Source organism: Cornus florida, unplaced genomic scaffold (genome assembly GCF_030987335.1).
Source record: "Cornus florida cultivar Cherokee Brave unplaced genomic scaffold, ASM3098733v1 CherokeeBrave_3.0.0_Hap2_Chr09, whole genome shotgun sequence".
Taxonomy (NCBI): Eukaryota; Viridiplantae; Streptophyta; class Magnoliopsida; order Cornales; family Cornaceae; genus Cornus; species Cornus florida.
In genome coordinates, this window is record NW_026775579.1 from 97,211,228 (window position 1) to 97,228,221 (window position 16,994).

The following is a 16,994-nucleotide window of genomic DNA, read 5'->3' on the forward strand; positions in this document are numbered from 1 at the left end:
TGTACTTCACCCCTCCTTCGAAAGTAGTTATGCAAAATAGAAAAAATGACAAGGGTAAGCAAACAACAATTGATAATACTTGCAAGAAAGAACTTAGAAACCGAGCATGTCAACGGTTTGCAAGATGGATGTATAATGCTGGGATATCATTCAATGCCCTTAATTATGATAGTTTTGCACCAGTTGTTGAAGCTATTGGCCAACATGGTCCAGGAATGAAACCTCCTTCTTATCATGAGGTGAGAGTTCCCCTCCTCAAGAAAGAACTGGAGCATACAGACAATTTAATGCGGGATTATAGAGAGGAATGGGCAAGATACGGATGTACAATTATGGCAGATGGATGGGAGGATAAAAGACACAGGTGTTTGATTAATTTTCTGGTGAATTGTCCTAAAGGGACAATGTTCATTCAATCTGTTGATGCTTCCTCTTATTCAAAGACCGGTGAAAAAATGTTTGACTTGCTTAACAAGTTCGTGCAGTAAATTGGAGCATCAAATGTGATTCAAGTAGTCACTGATAGTGCCTCTTTTAATGTTGTGGCAAGTATAAATTTCAATATGTACTTGATGTGGAAATTTTAGGTTTATTACTTCTAGCCTTCTATTAATCCATATTTTCTTTCTTTACAATAGGGAGAATGTTGGAGGGAAGGCACCGACATTTGTATTGGTCACCTTGTGTTGTGCTGCACATTGTGTGGACCTGATGTTGGAGGACATTGCTAAGATCCCAAAGATAATGATGACCATAAAGAGAGCTATAATGTTAAATGGTTATATTTATAACTGTTCGAGTTTGTTGAACATGATGAGGCATTATACTGGACATAAAGAGTTGCTTAGACCTGTAACGACTTGATTTGCCACTTCATTTATCACGTTATCAAGCATCCATCATCAAAAGGATTGCTTGAGGAAGATGTCACTTCACAAGAATGGATCTCCAGTAAATGGGCAAAAGAGATAGAAGGAAAAATGTAGCACAGATTGTGTTGATGCCTACATTTTGGACAAGCATTGTGTACTCTCTCAAAGTAGCAAGTCCTCTTGTTCGTGTACTTAAGTTGGTTGATGGTGAGAGAATGCCTCCAATGGGATATATTTATGAGGCTATGGAAAGGGCTAAAGAAGCGATAGCTAAAGCTTTTGGTGAGAATGAGGAGAAGTATAAGGACATCTTTAAGACCATTGATACTAGGTGGAATATCCAACTCCATCGCCCTTTGCATGCAGCTGGGCATTTCTTGAACCCAGAATATTTTTATAGCAATCCAAATATTGAGCAAGATGAAGAGGTGATGGGTGGTTTATATCAATGCATAGAAAGATTGGTTCCAACCACTGAAGTGCAAGATAAAATTTCTTTAGAGTTGAGTAGATATATGAAAGCTGATGGTCTATTTGGCTCATCAATTGCTATTAGACAAAGACAGTCAAGGGCACCAGGTAAACAAGTCAATTAATCATTTTTTAGTATATTTGAATTTTAATTTTGTTAATTTTTTACTAATAATATGTAAATAACAGCCGATTGGTGGTCCGCATATGGTTCTACAACTCCTAATTTGCAAAAGTTTGCCATTAAAGTGCTTAGCCTCACATGTAGCGCATCTGGGTGTGAACGAAATTGGAGTGTATTTGAACATGTAAGTTTGTAGTATTAGTAATTCAATGATAAAAAATTAGATTATAAAAAGTTATACACTTATACTTATTAGTTATTAATTATTTGAATTAATGCAGCTTCATAGCAAGAAGAGGAACCGGCTAACTCAATGTCGATTGAATGATTTGGTTTTCATCAAGTATAATTGAGCACTAAAACGACGATATGACATGCGTGATAGGATCGATCCCATCCTTTTAAATGATATAGATGATAGCAATGAGTGGTTGGTTGGAGTAATGGATGAAGATGTAGATGCTGAAAATGAGTTGGTGTTTGAAAATGACTCTTTGACATGGGGTGCAGTTGCTAGAGCTACCGGGGTTGGAGAGTCCAGCCATAATTTAAGATCAAGATCAGCTCCAAGGGCAACAAAGAGGACAACACCTTCATGCTCGTCTTCACTACGAATCATAGATGATGACGAGGCAAACTCTGAGGAGACAGAAGAGGAAGAAGATGCTAAGGGTTACAAATCTTTTGATGGGGACGATGATGAGACTATGTTGTTTGGTGAAGAAGATGATATTTAGGTCCCTTAACATTGTTTGGTAACTTTGGTTTTAGGAGTCCTTGTCAAAACTCAAAACTAAAACTAATATTTTGTTGCTTGGTTTATAGATTTGGTATGCTACTAAGTTAAGTATTGACTATGATACTTTATAGATTTGGTAGGCTACTAAGTATCTTTTGAAGAATCTGTTTTGGAGTCAAATGATAGCTTTTGCTTAAGACATCAAGTATAAATTTATAATATATGGTTAACTGGCTTATGTTTTGCTGCTTTTGAATCTTTCTTATGAATAAATAGCTTTATTAGTTTAATTGTTCTATTTTACTGGTTGCTTTATTGGTTTAATTGTGATATATTTAGACTAATTTAGTGTTTTTATTATTGGATGCTCATTGTTTAATTGTGTTATTTTTGCTAAGAATTATTGTTTTAAAATTTTACTTGTGCGCCTCACATCACTCAGGCTCGCGCCTCGCGCCTAGGCTCCAAGGGACCTCTAGCGCATCGGTGCGCCTTGGGCTTTTAATAACTATGACAGAGCCAATTACATCCAAAGTAAACCACTCCAAAAATCTTCCCTCCCCCCCCCCCCCTCCCCCAACAAACTACATGTGAAAGTTTTAATATGTGATGAAAGGGAAAGAGGAGAAAGCAAATGGAGCAAAGCAAAAGTGATGGAGGCGCAGTTCTGTGTTTTCCATATATCAACCCTAAAACATAAAAGGGTATATATACAATACAAGAAAGGCCTATTTACATAACGGCCATAAACCCTATATCTAATTACAATTGGACCCCAACATAAATACATATATACATATAACTGTTCTAACACTCCCCTTCAAGTTGGAGAATATATATCATATAATCCCAGCTTGGAACAAATTGTTTTTAACCGATTATGACCAAGAGCCTTAGTAAACATAGCAGCTAATTGATCTTCAGACTTCACAAATAGAGTAGAAATGTTCCCACTCAATATTTTCTCTCGAGTGAAGTGACAATCAACTTCAATATACTTGGTTCTTTCATGAAATACCGGATTGGATGCAATATGAACTGTTGCTTGGTTATCACAGAACAATGGAATAGAAGTCTTGATTATTAACCCAAGTTCCTCAAGAAAATGTTGTATCCATGTTAACTCATTAGAGGTATGGGCCATCGCTTTATACTTTGCTTCAGCACTAGACCGTGCTACCACTGTTTGCTTTTTACTTTTCCATGTAACAAGATTTCCACCAACAAATGTGCAGTAGCCTGTAGTAGATCTCCTATCTGAGGGAGAACCAGCCCAGTCAGTATCTGTGAAACCTTCCACCCTATAGCAACCAAAAACCTAGAGCTTGCTTAAGGTATTAGATAATCCGAAGAACTGCATTCCAATGTGGCATCATAGGAGATCCCATGAACTGACTTATGACATTAACTGCATATGAGATATCCGGTCGAGTGATAGTGAAATAAATTAATTTCCCAACAAGTCGTCGATATCTGCTAAGATCATCAAATAGATCACCCTCATCTGACAAGAGTTTTGTATTTGGATCCATAGGAGGATCAACAGGACGTCCACTCAACATACCTGTTTTTTCTAATAAATCCAACACATATTTTCTTTGAGATAAACTTATACCTTCTTGGATCTAGCAACTTCAATACCCAAGAAATATCTGAGTTGACCCAAGTCTTTAGTGTGGAACTGATTTTGTAGAAACAACTTCAATTTAACAATACCTTTAGAATCATCACCTGTGATCACAATGTCATCTACATATACCACAAGGAAAATGAAACCAGCTGTAGTGTGCTGGTGAAACACCGAATGGTCTGTTTGACATCTCTTAAGACCAAATGCTAATGCTGCCGCAGAGAACTTTCCAAACCAAGCCCTTGGAGATTGCTTCAATCCATACAGGGCCTTCCTAAGGCGACAAACGGTATGCCGATACTCCCCCTGAGCAACAAACCCAGGTGGTTGCTCAATATAAACTTCTTCAACTAAGTCACCATGTAAGAAAGCATTTTTCAGATCTAGTTGAAACAACGGCCAGTTACGATTGGCAACAATGGAAATAAGGACTTGTATAGAAGAAATCTTTGCAATAGGGGAAAAAGTCTCATCATAATCAACACCATAAGTTTGGGTGTACCCCTTTGCAACAAGACGAGTTTTCAAATGCTCAATAGAACCATCGTGGAGATATTTAATAGTGTAGACCCACTTACAACCAACCGGTTTGGAACCAGGAGGTAAGGGAACAAGATCACATGTCCCATTATGATGAAGAGCATCCATTTCATCGATCATGGCTTGTCGTCAACTGGGATGAGAAAGAGCATCCTGCAAAGTTTTGGGAACAAGTATAACAGACAATTGGGATAAAAAACAAGATAAAGTGGGTGAAACATGATTATATGAGACAAAGTTAGAAATAGGATGTGTAGTAACACAATAGTGAATACCTTTGCGTAAGGCAATTGGAAGATCATCAACATTAACAGGAGCCTCAATAAAAGTAGACAATTGGGGGGCTGCTACTTGTGGTCATCTACTATACACTTGAAGTGGCGGTGACACTAGAAGTGGTAGTGGTGTGACAGACTCTAATGAAGTAGACACAATCGGTAGCGAAAGCAACGAATCAGTATTTAAAGATGAACCATGGGCAGAGAAGTAAGGAGTGTCCTCAAAAAAAGTAACATCCATACACACAAAAGCACGACGAGTGTTAGGGTCCCAACATTTATAACCTTTTTAAGTCTGAGAGTACCCAAGAAAGGCGCACTTAATGGCACGAGGAGACAATTTATCAATGCCAGGATGTAATATGTGAGCAAAGCACACACACCCAAAAACACGAGGAGTAAATGCAAATAACAGTCGACTAGGAAAAACAAAAGAATAAGGGCATTTCCAGTTAAAAACAGAAAATGGCATACAATTAATTAAATAGTAAGCAGTTAAAACAGCATCGCCCCAAAATGGCTTTGGAAGATGCATATGGATCATTAAAGTTTGAGTTATTTCAATTAAATGCCTATTTTTCCGTTCTGCTATGCCATTTTGTTGAGGAGTATAAGAGCAAGAAATTTGGTGCAAAATACCACGAGACTCACAAAATGTAGAAATAGCACCTTTGACATATTCCATAGCATTATCAGATTGTAAAATTTTTATAACACAGCCAAATTGGACCTCAATTTCCTTAAGAAATAATTGAAATATGGAAAAAAGTTCAGACTGGTCTTTCATTAAAAACAACCAAGTCATCCTTGAATAGTCGTCAATAAAGGTAACAAAATATGAAAAACCTGAATTACTCACATGACGCGCAGGACCCCAAATGTCAGTATATACCAATTCAAATAAAGAAGACCGGCGATTAGCAATATGAGGAGGAAAAGACACTCTATGGTGCTTACCCAATTGACACGAATCACAGTCTAAAGAAGACACCGACTTAAGAAAATGCAAGGCAGACTTTACGTATTTCAAGGAGGGATGACCTAACCGATAATGCCACTTGTGTACAGAAACCTGTGAATGGAGTGCCACCTCACTAGTAGACACCTCACTAGTAAACAACTGACAATCCAAGTAATAGAGGCCATTCTGTTTACGGCCGCCACCAATTATCTTCTTCGTTTTGAGGTCCTAAAAGACACAAAAAGAAGGATAAAAGGTCACAAAACAACTGAGTGCTTGAGTCAATTGACTCACAGATAATAAATTAAAAGGAAATTGTGGAACCAATTGAACAGAAGATAATGAGAGGGAAGTAGTAAGTTTAACAGTGACCTGACCAATAATGGGATGTGTTCTACCATCTGCCAAAGTAACAAAAGATGTGGAGCTAGACTTATGAAAATTAGAAAGTATAGACTCATTACCCGTTAGATGAATAAAGGCCCCAGAGTCAAGAACCCAAGGGGAGGATGAACTCTGGGCATCTGAAAAACATTTAATATGACCTGACTGGGCAAAGGTAGCAAAATCAGAAGAGTCTGACATGATGAACCGAGAAAAGAAAAAAAACTTACTGTCTCGAGAGAAACCGAAGATAAACAAGCAAAAAAAAAAAAACTTCGGCACCAAAGAAAGCAGAAAAACACAGACCCGGATCTCAAATGGGCCGGATCCAGAAAATCGGGTTGAACCAGAATCAGATCTCTGCAAACCTGGTTCTAGTAAACCAAGGTTGGGATAGCTTCACACCTATAGCCAAACATGTCTACAAATTTGGTTTATGTAAACCTGGATCAGGATAGCATATCTTGGTTTGGGATAGCTTCACACCTACAACCAAACACGTCTTTTCTTCTCCGCGATTAGTGCCGACGAGAACAAAAATCTACTACCGACAATAAATTCAAGCAACTGGGGTTCATAATAGAGAATCGTGGCTAGTACACGCAGCGGCAGTGGCAACGGCAACATAACTCCAGCTTCAGATCTGAGGACTACGGACCAGAGCTTCGGCGAAGAACAGATTCAACCTTCGGCAAAGAACAGATATGCACCTCTGCAACTGGTCGTGTGAGAACAGAAGATGGAAAAAGAAAAAAAACTAATAGGAACTCAATCTCTTGATGATCACGAAGCCAACACACAAGCACAACGATGACACCCTCTTCGCGCAAATAGTGACAAACAATTCAAGGTTGAGATCGGTGCTCTGATACCATGTGAAAGTTTTAATGTGTGATGAAAGGGAGAGAGGAGAAAGCAGATGGAGCAGAGCAAAAATGGTGGAGGCGCAGCTCTTTGTTTTCCATATATCAACCCTAAAACATAAAAGGGTATATATACAATACAAGAAAGGCCTATTTACATAATGGCCACAAACCCTATATCTAATTACAATTGGACCCCAACATAAATACATATATACATATAACTGTTCTAACACTACACACCTACAAATCCGTCATCGTCGCAATCTTTGTGTCTTACAGACACACAACATGCCCACCCCCTTTACGAATCACCGCCTTCACCATTTTTCTTCTAACCAGGTCATTGAGACCCCGAACATTCCATGAGAGAAGTTGTAGCTTCATAGGGAAACAACAGAGCTAACAGTCTTTCCCCTCCCTCAACAACCCTTCTCCCTAGAACCCTTGCTCCTTTTTTCATAAGTGACAAGTGCCGTTAGGCTTGACACTCCCTTCTCCTCCACCCCCACCGGAAAGCTCCCCCTACAACCCATTTTTTCCAAATGTTGAGAATTTAGAACCTCTAAAAACAAATTTGTCGCCTCCTCCATTCTACCTTCAAAAGAAACTCCCAACAAAGAGCCAATCTCAACTCTCTTCTCCCTCACCCAATTCTCTTCCACATCGGCCATCCCTGCATCAAAACCAGCCCCAGCCTCAAACGCCTCATCCAGTCAAACAACAGCTAAAGGAGCAAAGAAAATCAAAATCCGTCTCACTGCCATTCCACTGAACCAATTCCAAATCCTCATAAAACGAAGAACATAACCCACCATCCCCATCCCCATCCCCAAAGACCAACGAAGGAGGTGAGCAGTAAGCCAGCGGGGTCCCTTTTTCCTCTGCAGCCAAAGGCCTACTCGTCTCACTCTGAAAGCCTTTCAAGGCTAAGTGAGTCCACAACTCACTCAACAACACAGTCGCAGAAGCATCATCCAGACATATCTTCATATCACGTCCCACACAAGCTGTGACACCCTTACCCTTCTGAACCATAGACCGAGATGGACCCAACCCCTCAACTTGAAAACCCCCAAGAAACTCCTTCCGCCCGCTCTCCAAACCATCCTTCAAGTCTGAGGAAAGGTTATTGGAAACAGAGGACACCGGCCCCAACAAATCCTCCAAGCAATTCCTCAGCAATCCAGAAGAAAAAGAATGGGTAGAAGAAGAAGAAACCAAAGGCGAAGAGCTTTTCAAAGAGACCATCTTACCGAGAAAGAGTTTGAACGAGGAATCCATTTTTGTTTCTCCTTTCGAGTCCACTTTCTTTGCATGGTAGGGAGGAGGATCCTCTTCTTAAATCTCAACCGGTGCCTCTGAGAATGCGTCTTTGCACGCCGTCCGTCTTTGAGAAGCAACGAACCAGACGACTGAGAAGGACCAACAACAGAAAAAAATGGTCCAAACCGGTTGGCCACATCTAGTCCGAAGCAAAAAAGTCCGGGATCAACAAGCACTAAACTTCGCCCAGTAAAAAAACCACAGCCCATTTCAGTTAAAGGATCTTCCAAGCAAACATTGACCTCAAAATGGGCTACCTTACCTTTATCAAGCCCACATAACGATGATCCATGCACTTCATTAAAATTAGGCCCAGAAACCGGCCCACAAGGAAAAGAGTCTTGACCTCGCACAACCATAGTCCCAATCGTTGGCCCAATCATTGCCCAGAAGCAAGCCCACCACCGCTTGAGCCCATCTTATCTTTCCTCGCCCCATTGCCAGAATTCAAATTGGTTACAGCTGCAAACCCATTTGAAACGACTCTCATCTCTGCGCCAACCACGTGTGTGGTCACCATCACTCCCCCATCTACGCGCCTGATGCGCGTGAAACCTACCTCGATGAAACCTTCGTTCCCAACTCTGCAAAAACATCTGTCTGCTAAAACCAAACCCTCTTCCCCTCTGTAAATCCCGGCGACCAAGATTCCGGCCACCAACCTTCGAGGAAGAAGATCTCTCCCTTCTTCGCTGAGTAAAGATCTTTCTAAAGCAAGCAGTGTTACAATCCCAAAGCTTTTCCCTCCACTCCTTCCATCTCTGAAACTCCACCATCCCTTTATCACCCATGGAGACCCACCTCAACCAATCCACTTCCTTCAGCAAGTGAGAACCATCACCCCATTCCAGGCTGTCCGTCATCGGGACGAGCTGTGGAAGAGTCTCCTCCCAAGCAGCCACCTCATAGCAAAATTGGTCATGATGAACAAAAATGAAAGGCAGGCAAGCACAACCGTCTGACACGGTGATCCGAACACTCTCAGCATCAATGGATTCATCTGCATCCACCCAAATGAAACCTCCACACAAATCCCCAATTGTCACAAAAAGAGCATGGTTCCATAGGTGAAGAGGAAGGCCGAACATCGAAACATTTTTCAGCCCTTTCTCTTTTAACACCTCAGAGCACCCCACCCTTAAACTCTACGAATCTAGACGAAGAGTGGCCTTCCCCCAGTCACCTTTAACACCTCAGAGCACCTCACTGCGTCCTTCCTTGAGTACTCTCTTAGCCGCCACCTTAGATGGAAACCGAAAAAGGAGCAAAGAATCCGGCAAAGGTGAGACCACCACCGCCGGCGAGACTTTCCAAGCGCGTGAAGCTCAAGCTGCAATTTGATCTCTATTACCTACTTCTTTGTCGAATTTCCCCACCAAACAAGCCTTTAGATCCTCCTTTCTCTTACCAACCGAGTCATCATCCAAGAATATCAAATCACTTTTGTAAGTGGAAGCGGATCTCGCGAAACCACCTTAAAACAAACGAGGCAATCTAGTGACTTCCAAAAAAGAATGCACAACAAGAGAGAAAAGATAAACAAACAAGGAAAGTAGCAGAGGATTTCACCGGAGTAGATGACTCCGGTGACTGGTCGGAGCAGTAGGCTCAGGCTGCGTCTCTGTCACAAGAAGTTCTCTCTCTCATCGGAGTAGCTTCATAGAAAATCTTGAAAGTGATGCCTTCAATTTAAAAACTGAAAAACTTAAAGATATTGAATTAGAATGAAATAATTACAAACCTAAACATGAAAAAACTGCATCTCTAGTTGAAGATTTAAAAAAATGAAAAAGAATCTCTTTTGGAAAAAGTGAAGTTTTTAGAAACTAAACTTGATCATCATAAAATTTAAAAAAGTCTCTTGAATTTAAGATTGAAACTTATAATTGATTTAGAAAAATCAAAGGAGACCATTCAAAACTTCACCAGTCGAATGGAAAAATCAGATGGATGAATTAACTTGTAGGAGATGATAGTGGTTTAGTATTTGTTGATGAATCAAATATACCATCTACTTCTAACACAAATATTGAAAAAGTGAAAGAACTACCTAAAGTTTCTGATGCAGAGCAAGTGGAAGAGGACCATCTTCAAATAGTTGAACATCCTAAGAAGACTAGACTTAGTTTCCATAAATAGGGTCAGCTCATGATGTGATAGAATTATATGATTGTTTTGAGTCTTGAGTCATTTATAAGTCTTAAATCTGTTTTTATTTCATGTTTAGGATATTATTGTCATTTTGGTTTTATTTCACAAGTAATGTGCCTTTTAAGAAGTCATGTGACCATTTAAGAGCTGTTTAGTCATTTTTTAGCTCTTTATTCTGCTAGAGAAAATACTAGCCTTTATATTACATTTATTTGAAGGGCGAGGATTATATCTTTGCTAGGGCATCCTTTATGTCCTATAAAAGGGCTGTTCCGAGTTGTAATCAAGGATCTTTTTGGCGTATTATCAATATAAATTGTTTGCTACAGAAGTTTTTACCTCTCCCATTTTTTTAGGTATTGAGTTGTGGGTGTCTAAGCAATTCGTTAGCTTGAATTAGCGCTCTGCTTTTTCTTTTTCCTTCAGATTTATTTTCTTTCTTTCATAGCTAATTACATTAGTTTATGATTCTCCTAAATATCCTAAATTTTCATCATTGTTTGTATTGTAAAAAGAAGAATAGATATTTTCCAAGAGATAATTTGGTAAATCTATGAGAAAAGCACTTACCCAAAAAAAAAATGAGAAAAACAAGTTCAAGAATGCTAATTTTACTTCCAGGGTGAATTATTTGTCTCAAAAAGCTTTAGCTTTGAACAAATTTTTTTCCAAAGCTTCACATTTTGAAAGAAATAAAGATTTGACAAAACAAAAGCATTATAAAATTCAAGAGAACTTTGAATTGAAAACAAAAAGGATGTGGATTAAAAAGGAAGATATGAAAAGAAAAAAATTACTAAACTTCCTTTATATTCTTTAGGATAATAATATCCTAAAAAATCTTAAGAAAAAGATCTTGCTTTTTAGAAAGATTTTACTAATGTTTCTGTTGGAGAATTATGTGATTTATGTAATTGTTAGATAAATTTGGAAAGTATTAACTGTCTGATTTTGTACTAATTACAGGCTAATATAACTGGTGTATTAAAGTTTAGGTTGACTTATTTTATTTTCTGATCTTAGGGATTTAATTGTATAGTCCTTAATTTACTGGATTCTGATCTGATTGTATTCAACCTATAAAGGTCAGGCTGCTTTGTATTAGAAAGTAATAAAATATACTCCAGTTTTTCCCAATTTCTGTGTTATGGTATCAGAGCACTAGGTACTCTTTCTGGGATAAAATATTTCATCATTTACAGATTTCATAGCAGCTTGGAGTTCAGTTTTTTACAGAAGAAAAAAGAGATGTCAGAGGTTACACAAACCAGCTCTCAATCGGAGGAACCTACAATCCAACAACAGGTTCCTGGAGATCTACAGAACATTCAAATTGCGTATAGGCTGAATGGAACGAACTATTTAAAGTGGTCTCAACTTGTTCAAACCTTTCTGAAAGGGAAGGGCAAGCTCAACCATCTTCTTGGAAAAGGGCCTAAGAAAGAAGATCCAAAGTTTGCTGCTTGGGACGAAGAAGACTCAATGGTCATGTCATGGCTATGGAATGCTATGGTACCCGAGATAAGTGATACTGTCATGTTTTTGACAACCGCTCAAGAGATATAGGAGGCGATCAGACAGACTTATTCGAAGAAAAATGATGCAGCCCAGGTGTACGAGATCAAGGTGAAGCTAGCTGCCACAAAATAAGGGAACAAGACTGTAACAGAGTATGCCAACACTCTGAAAAATTTGTGGTACGAGTTGGACTATTACCAGGTTCTCGAGATGAAGAACAGTGAGGATGCTGCGTTGTTAAAGGCTTTCATAGAAAAAGACCGAATCTATGATTTCTTAGCAGGCCTTAATCCGGAATTCGATACTGTAAGAGTTCAGACTTTGGGAAAGGATTATCCTCCCTAAATGAAACAATTGCAACTATTCGTGTTGAAGAGAGCAGGAGAGGAGTTATGTTGGATTCGCAACCATTGGAAGGATCGGCACTCCTTACAACCGCTGCTAGTGAGCGAACTTTGGAGAAGAAGTCTTCAGCTATTACTGATTATAAGAAATTTGACCCGAAAAGGACATTCAAAGAGAATCTGGTATGTAACTATTGCAAGAAAACTGGTCATATGAAGGACACCTGCTAAAAGCTATATGGAAGGCCACAAAACATGAATCGGTCAAATTGGAATTCCGGAGGAAGAAGCTGGCAGCAAAAGGGAAAAGCCCACGTTGCACAAAATAGCACTAATAATACCAGTGATCAACCGAATTCCAGCAGCAGAGAATTCTGTAAGGAAGACATTGATCGCCTCCGATCCCTTCTTAATTCACTCGAAGAACCTACAGGTGCCTGTTCATTAGCACTTTCTGGTATGTATTCTGGTTCTCATGCTCTTAGTGTCTCAGATAATGTTTTAATCCACCCACATTCTTGGATTGTCGACTCAGGCGCAACCGACTATATGACCAACTCATCCCAATCTTTTTCTTCTTATAAACCATGCCCAAGTAATAAAAAGATCACCATAGCTGATGGGAATTTAGTCACTGTTGCAGGACAGGGGGACATATCCTTAGGACCTTCCTTGTGTCTTAAAAATGTTTTACATGTGCCCAAATTGACAACCAATCTTTTATCTGTCAAACAAATCACCAAGGATATGAACTGCAATCTTATTTTCTCAAAAAATTCATGTGTGTTTCAGGACCGAGCTTCGGGTAAGACGATTGGGCACGCTAAAGAAAAGGATGGTCTCTACTGTCTCGAGCCCATGAGTGGAAAAGTGAGTACTGGAATTGGTTGTTTATCTGTGCTTCTGTCTGATTCCTTCACAAATAAAGACAAAATTCTCCTTCATCATTTTTAGCTTGGTCATCCTTCCTTCAGAACTCTTAGTCTTATGTTTCCTTCTTTGTTTAAAAATGTTGATTTGAAACAACTTCATTGTGATATTTGTGAAATTGCCAAACACAAACGTGTTTCCTTTCCTTTGAACAATAATAAATCATCAGTTCCTTTTTATTTGATGCACAGTGATGTTTGGGGTCCTTCACGGGTTGCTAATTATTCTGGGGCACGTTGGTTTGTCATTTTTATAGATGATTGTACGCGGGTAACTTGGACTTTTCTCATGAAGCAAAAATCTGATGTAGCCAATATCTTTCCAATATTTCATAACATGATAAAAACACAGTTTGGGGTGAAAATTAAAAGGGTGAGGACAGACAACGGGAGAGAATATTTTAACCAAATTCTTTCACCATATTTGAATCAGGAGGGAATAGTTCATTAGTCCTCATGCATTGACATACCCCAACAAAATGGGGTGGCCGAAAGAAAGAATGGACATCTTCTTGAAGCTACCCGTGCTCTTCTTTTTCAAAGACAAGTTCTAAAATATTTTTGGGGGGAAGCCGTTCTTACAGCCACTCATCTCATCAACCAATTACCTACCAAAGTCTTAGATTTTAGAAGTCCTTGGGAAACACTTTCACATCATTTTCCAGACTTCCTTACTCCAAACAGGTTGTCTCCTCGGGTATTTGGTTGTGTTATCTTTACTCATGTTCATGCTCACAATCGAAGCAAACTTGATCCCCGAGCACTTAAATGTATTTTTATAGGTTACTCTTCAACTCAAAAAGGTTACAAATGTTACCATCCGCCTACTCGGAAAACCTACATTTCAATTGATGTCACATTTGTTGAACATGAGAGTTTCTTTCATCATCCTTCTCCTCAGGGGGAGGTAACAAGTGATGAAAAGGATGATGATGCCGATGTCCTCGATTTCAATCTTATGCCCAAATTGTCACCACCATCTTTGAGTCCAAGTTCTGCAACCACTCCTGCCTCGGTTTCCTTTGGTTCCCCTCTTACCGCGGCTTCTCCAAGTCCGGATCACATTCATTCCCAGGTTTCACTACCTACTTCCGATCCCAATTCTGATATTCCTCCGCTTCAAAATCCAAGTGTGACATCTCTTGAATCTCAACCACAATCTCCTCCTAAAAATCCAACTCCATCAATCAATCCAGTAGTCACTAAACCACTTCAAGTTTTTTCGAGAAGGAAGGGAGGCAAGACTAATCCGAAGCAAGCCCAAAAGTCAGAACCTATGCTTGGGAAAGAAACCACTCAGGAGAAAAACACTACTCAGGTAAACAATTCCACTCTTGTGTTTGATGAGACTGATTTAGAACTACCCATTGCAGTTCGAAAAGGTACCCGAAGGTATACACAACATCCACTCTCTCATTTTGTTTCCTTTGAAAAATTATCTCCCTCACATAGAGCCTTCCTTACTCAGCTAAACTCAATAGCCGTTCCTAAAACATTGTCTGAGGCATTAAACAGCAGGGAATGGAAGCAGGCCATGAAAGTTGAGATGGACGCACTGGAAAAGAACAAGACTTGGGAGATTGTCGAATTACAGAAGGGAAAAAAAACTATGGGATGCAAATGGGTGTTTTCAGTAAAATTCAATGCAGATGGATCTCTTGAAAGGTACAAGGCAAGGCTAGTAGCAAAAGGATATACCCAGACCTTTGGTGTTGATTATCAAAAAACTTTTGCCCTTAGTGGCAAAAATGAACACAATAAGAATTTTATTGTCTTTGGCTGCTAACTTTGATTGGACTTTGCAGCAGTTTAATGTAAAATATGCATTTCTGCATGGAGATCTTGGAGAAGAAATATATATGGACACTCCTCCAGGATTTAGTTTTCCGAAGAAGAATAGGGTATGCAGACTAAGGAAGGCACTGTACGGACTGAAGCAATCCCCCAGGGCTTGGTTTGGCAGGTTTGCAAGAGCAATGTTAGCAATGGGTACAAACAAAGTCAAGGTGATCATACTTTGTTCATAAAACACTCTTCTTCAGGGGGAGTTACAGTCCTCATTGTATACGTAGATGATATTATTGTCACTGGCAATGATCAAGCTGAAAGGGAAACTCTTAAAGCTAAACTGGCCACGGAATTTGAAATAAAAGACCTAGGCAAGCTGAAATACTTCCTGGGAATTGAAGTTGCTCGCTCCAAAGAAGGAATTTTCGTCTCACAACAAAAGTATGTTATTGATTTACTGAAAGAAACAGGAAAGATAGGCTGTAAGCCCGTGAAGACTCCCAATGAACCGAATCATAAGCTTGGAGAAGCTGTTGATGATGAGCCAGTTGACAAAGGAATGTATCAAAGACTTGTTGGAAGATTAATCTACTTGTCTCACACCAGGCTTGACATCGCCTATGCAGTTAGTGCAGTGAGCCAATTTATGCACAACCCAAAGGAAGTACATCTCCAAACAGTATACAGAATCCTGCAATATCTAAAATCTAGTCCAGGTCGAGGCATATTGTTCAAGAGAGGATTGTGCTTGAACTTAGAAGTTTACACAGACTCAGACTATGCAAGTTCAGTGTCAGATAGAAGATCAACCTCGGGTTATTGTGCCTTCCTAGGTGGGAATCTTGTTACATGGAGGAGCAAAAAGCAGCCAGTAGTTGCAAGGTAAAGTGCAGAAGCTGAATTTCGTGCCATGGCTTTAGGATTATGTGAATTATTCTGGTTGAAAATAGTCCTGAAGGATCTTGGAGTTTCAGTTAAGAGGCCGATGAAGTTATATTGTGATAACAAGTTAGCCATCAATATTGCACATAATCCAGTGCGACATGACCGCACCAAGCATGTGGAAGTTGATCGCCACTTCATAAAGGAAAAGCTCGATAATGGACTAATTTGTACTCCGTATGTCTCAACAAGAGGATAACTAGCTGATGTACTAACCAAAGGGTTAGCCAGTCCTGCGTTTCAAAGAATTGTCTACAAGCTGGGGATGGAAGATATTTATTCCCCAGCTTGAGGGGGAGTGTTGGAGAATTACGTGATTTATGTAATTGTTAGATAAATTTGGAAAGTATTAACTGTCTGATTTTGTACTAATTACAGGCTAATATAGCTGGTGTATTAAAGTTTAGGTTGACTTATTTTATTTTCTGATCTTAGGGATTTGATTGTATATTCCTTAATTTACTGGATTCTGATCTGATTGTATTAAGCCTATAAAGGTCAGGCTGCTTTGTATTAGAAAGTAATAAAATATACTCCAGTTTTTCCCAATTTCTGTGTTAGTTTCTTTTCTTTAAATTCATGCCTTATTTCAAAAGTGATTATTATTGAATAATTACATTACTTTTTAAAATTAACACATGGAACACATTATCTATTGGAGATTTGATTAAATGGTTCATCTTTGTCGGAGTTAGAGAGTGTTTACTGTTTTACTTGTTTACTTTGGGGCATTATTGTAATTTTCTTATCTCAAAATATATATAAGTGAGGTGGTGCAGAAACCCTACAACCATTATATTATGTTCTCCAATTTCTGTTCTTCTCCTCCTCCTCCTTCCACTTTTCCTCTCTAACCCTAGAAATAAATTACCCTCACAAGCTCTAACTTGGTATCAAAGCCAAGAACTTATCTTTGTCAAGTTGCAGAACATCGGAAGGGGTCTGGCATCAGCAACCACACGCTGACATCATCTGACACATGCTGATGTTAGAATGACGTCAGAATTTTTTGGGGTCAAAATTTGTACAGATTGGATCACCTGATTTTTCTGGGATTTATGGTGGTATTTGTGATTCGAGTTGAGGCTGTTTGAGTTGTTTTCTCAATTTTCGTAACTTTTTCCGAGTTTCAGC

General features: G+C 39.2%; 2 protein-coding genes across 2 annotated transcripts; both read left to right on the forward strand.

The window, feature by feature from the left end:
* The first annotated feature begins 955 nt into the window (after positions 1 to 955).
* On the forward strand, positions 956 to 1,820 carry LOC132273211 (uncharacterized). The gene is made up of 3 exons (XM_059774226.1): positions 956 to 1,451; positions 1,533 to 1,651; positions 1,749 to 1,820. Exons 1-3 carry the CDS (start codon positions 956 to 958, stop codon positions 1,818 to 1,820), a joined length of 687 nt encoding a protein of 228 aa, XP_059630209.1.
* Positions 1,821 to 15,033: 13,213 nt separating this feature from the next.
* On the forward strand, positions 15,034 to 15,804 carry LOC132273212 (uncharacterized mitochondrial protein AtMg00810-like). The gene has a single exon (XM_059774228.1). It carries the CDS (start codon positions 15,034 to 15,036, stop codon positions 15,802 to 15,804), a length of 771 nt encoding a protein of 256 aa, XP_059630211.1.
* The last annotated feature ends 1,190 nt before the right edge of the window (positions 15,805 to 16,994 follow it).

Bases quoted from the DNA above. Each gene is read 5' to 3' on its own strand.
- LOC132273211 (XM_059774226.1), top strand. From the start codon at position 956: ATGGGCAAAAGAGATAGAAGGAAAAATGTAGCACAGATTGTGTTGATG. The intron at 1,452-1,532 runs GTAAACAAGTCA...TGTAAATAACAG, and splicing joins AAGACAGTCAAGGGCACCAG to CCGATTGGTGGTCCGCATAT. The intron at 1,652-1,748 runs GTAAGTTTGTAG...GAATTAATGCAG, and splicing joins ATTGGAGTGTATTTGAACAT to CTTCATAGCAAGAAGAGGAA.
- LOC132273212 (XM_059774228.1), top strand. From the start codon at position 15,034: ATGCAGACTAAGGAAGGCACTGTACGGACTGAAGCAATCCCCCAGGGC.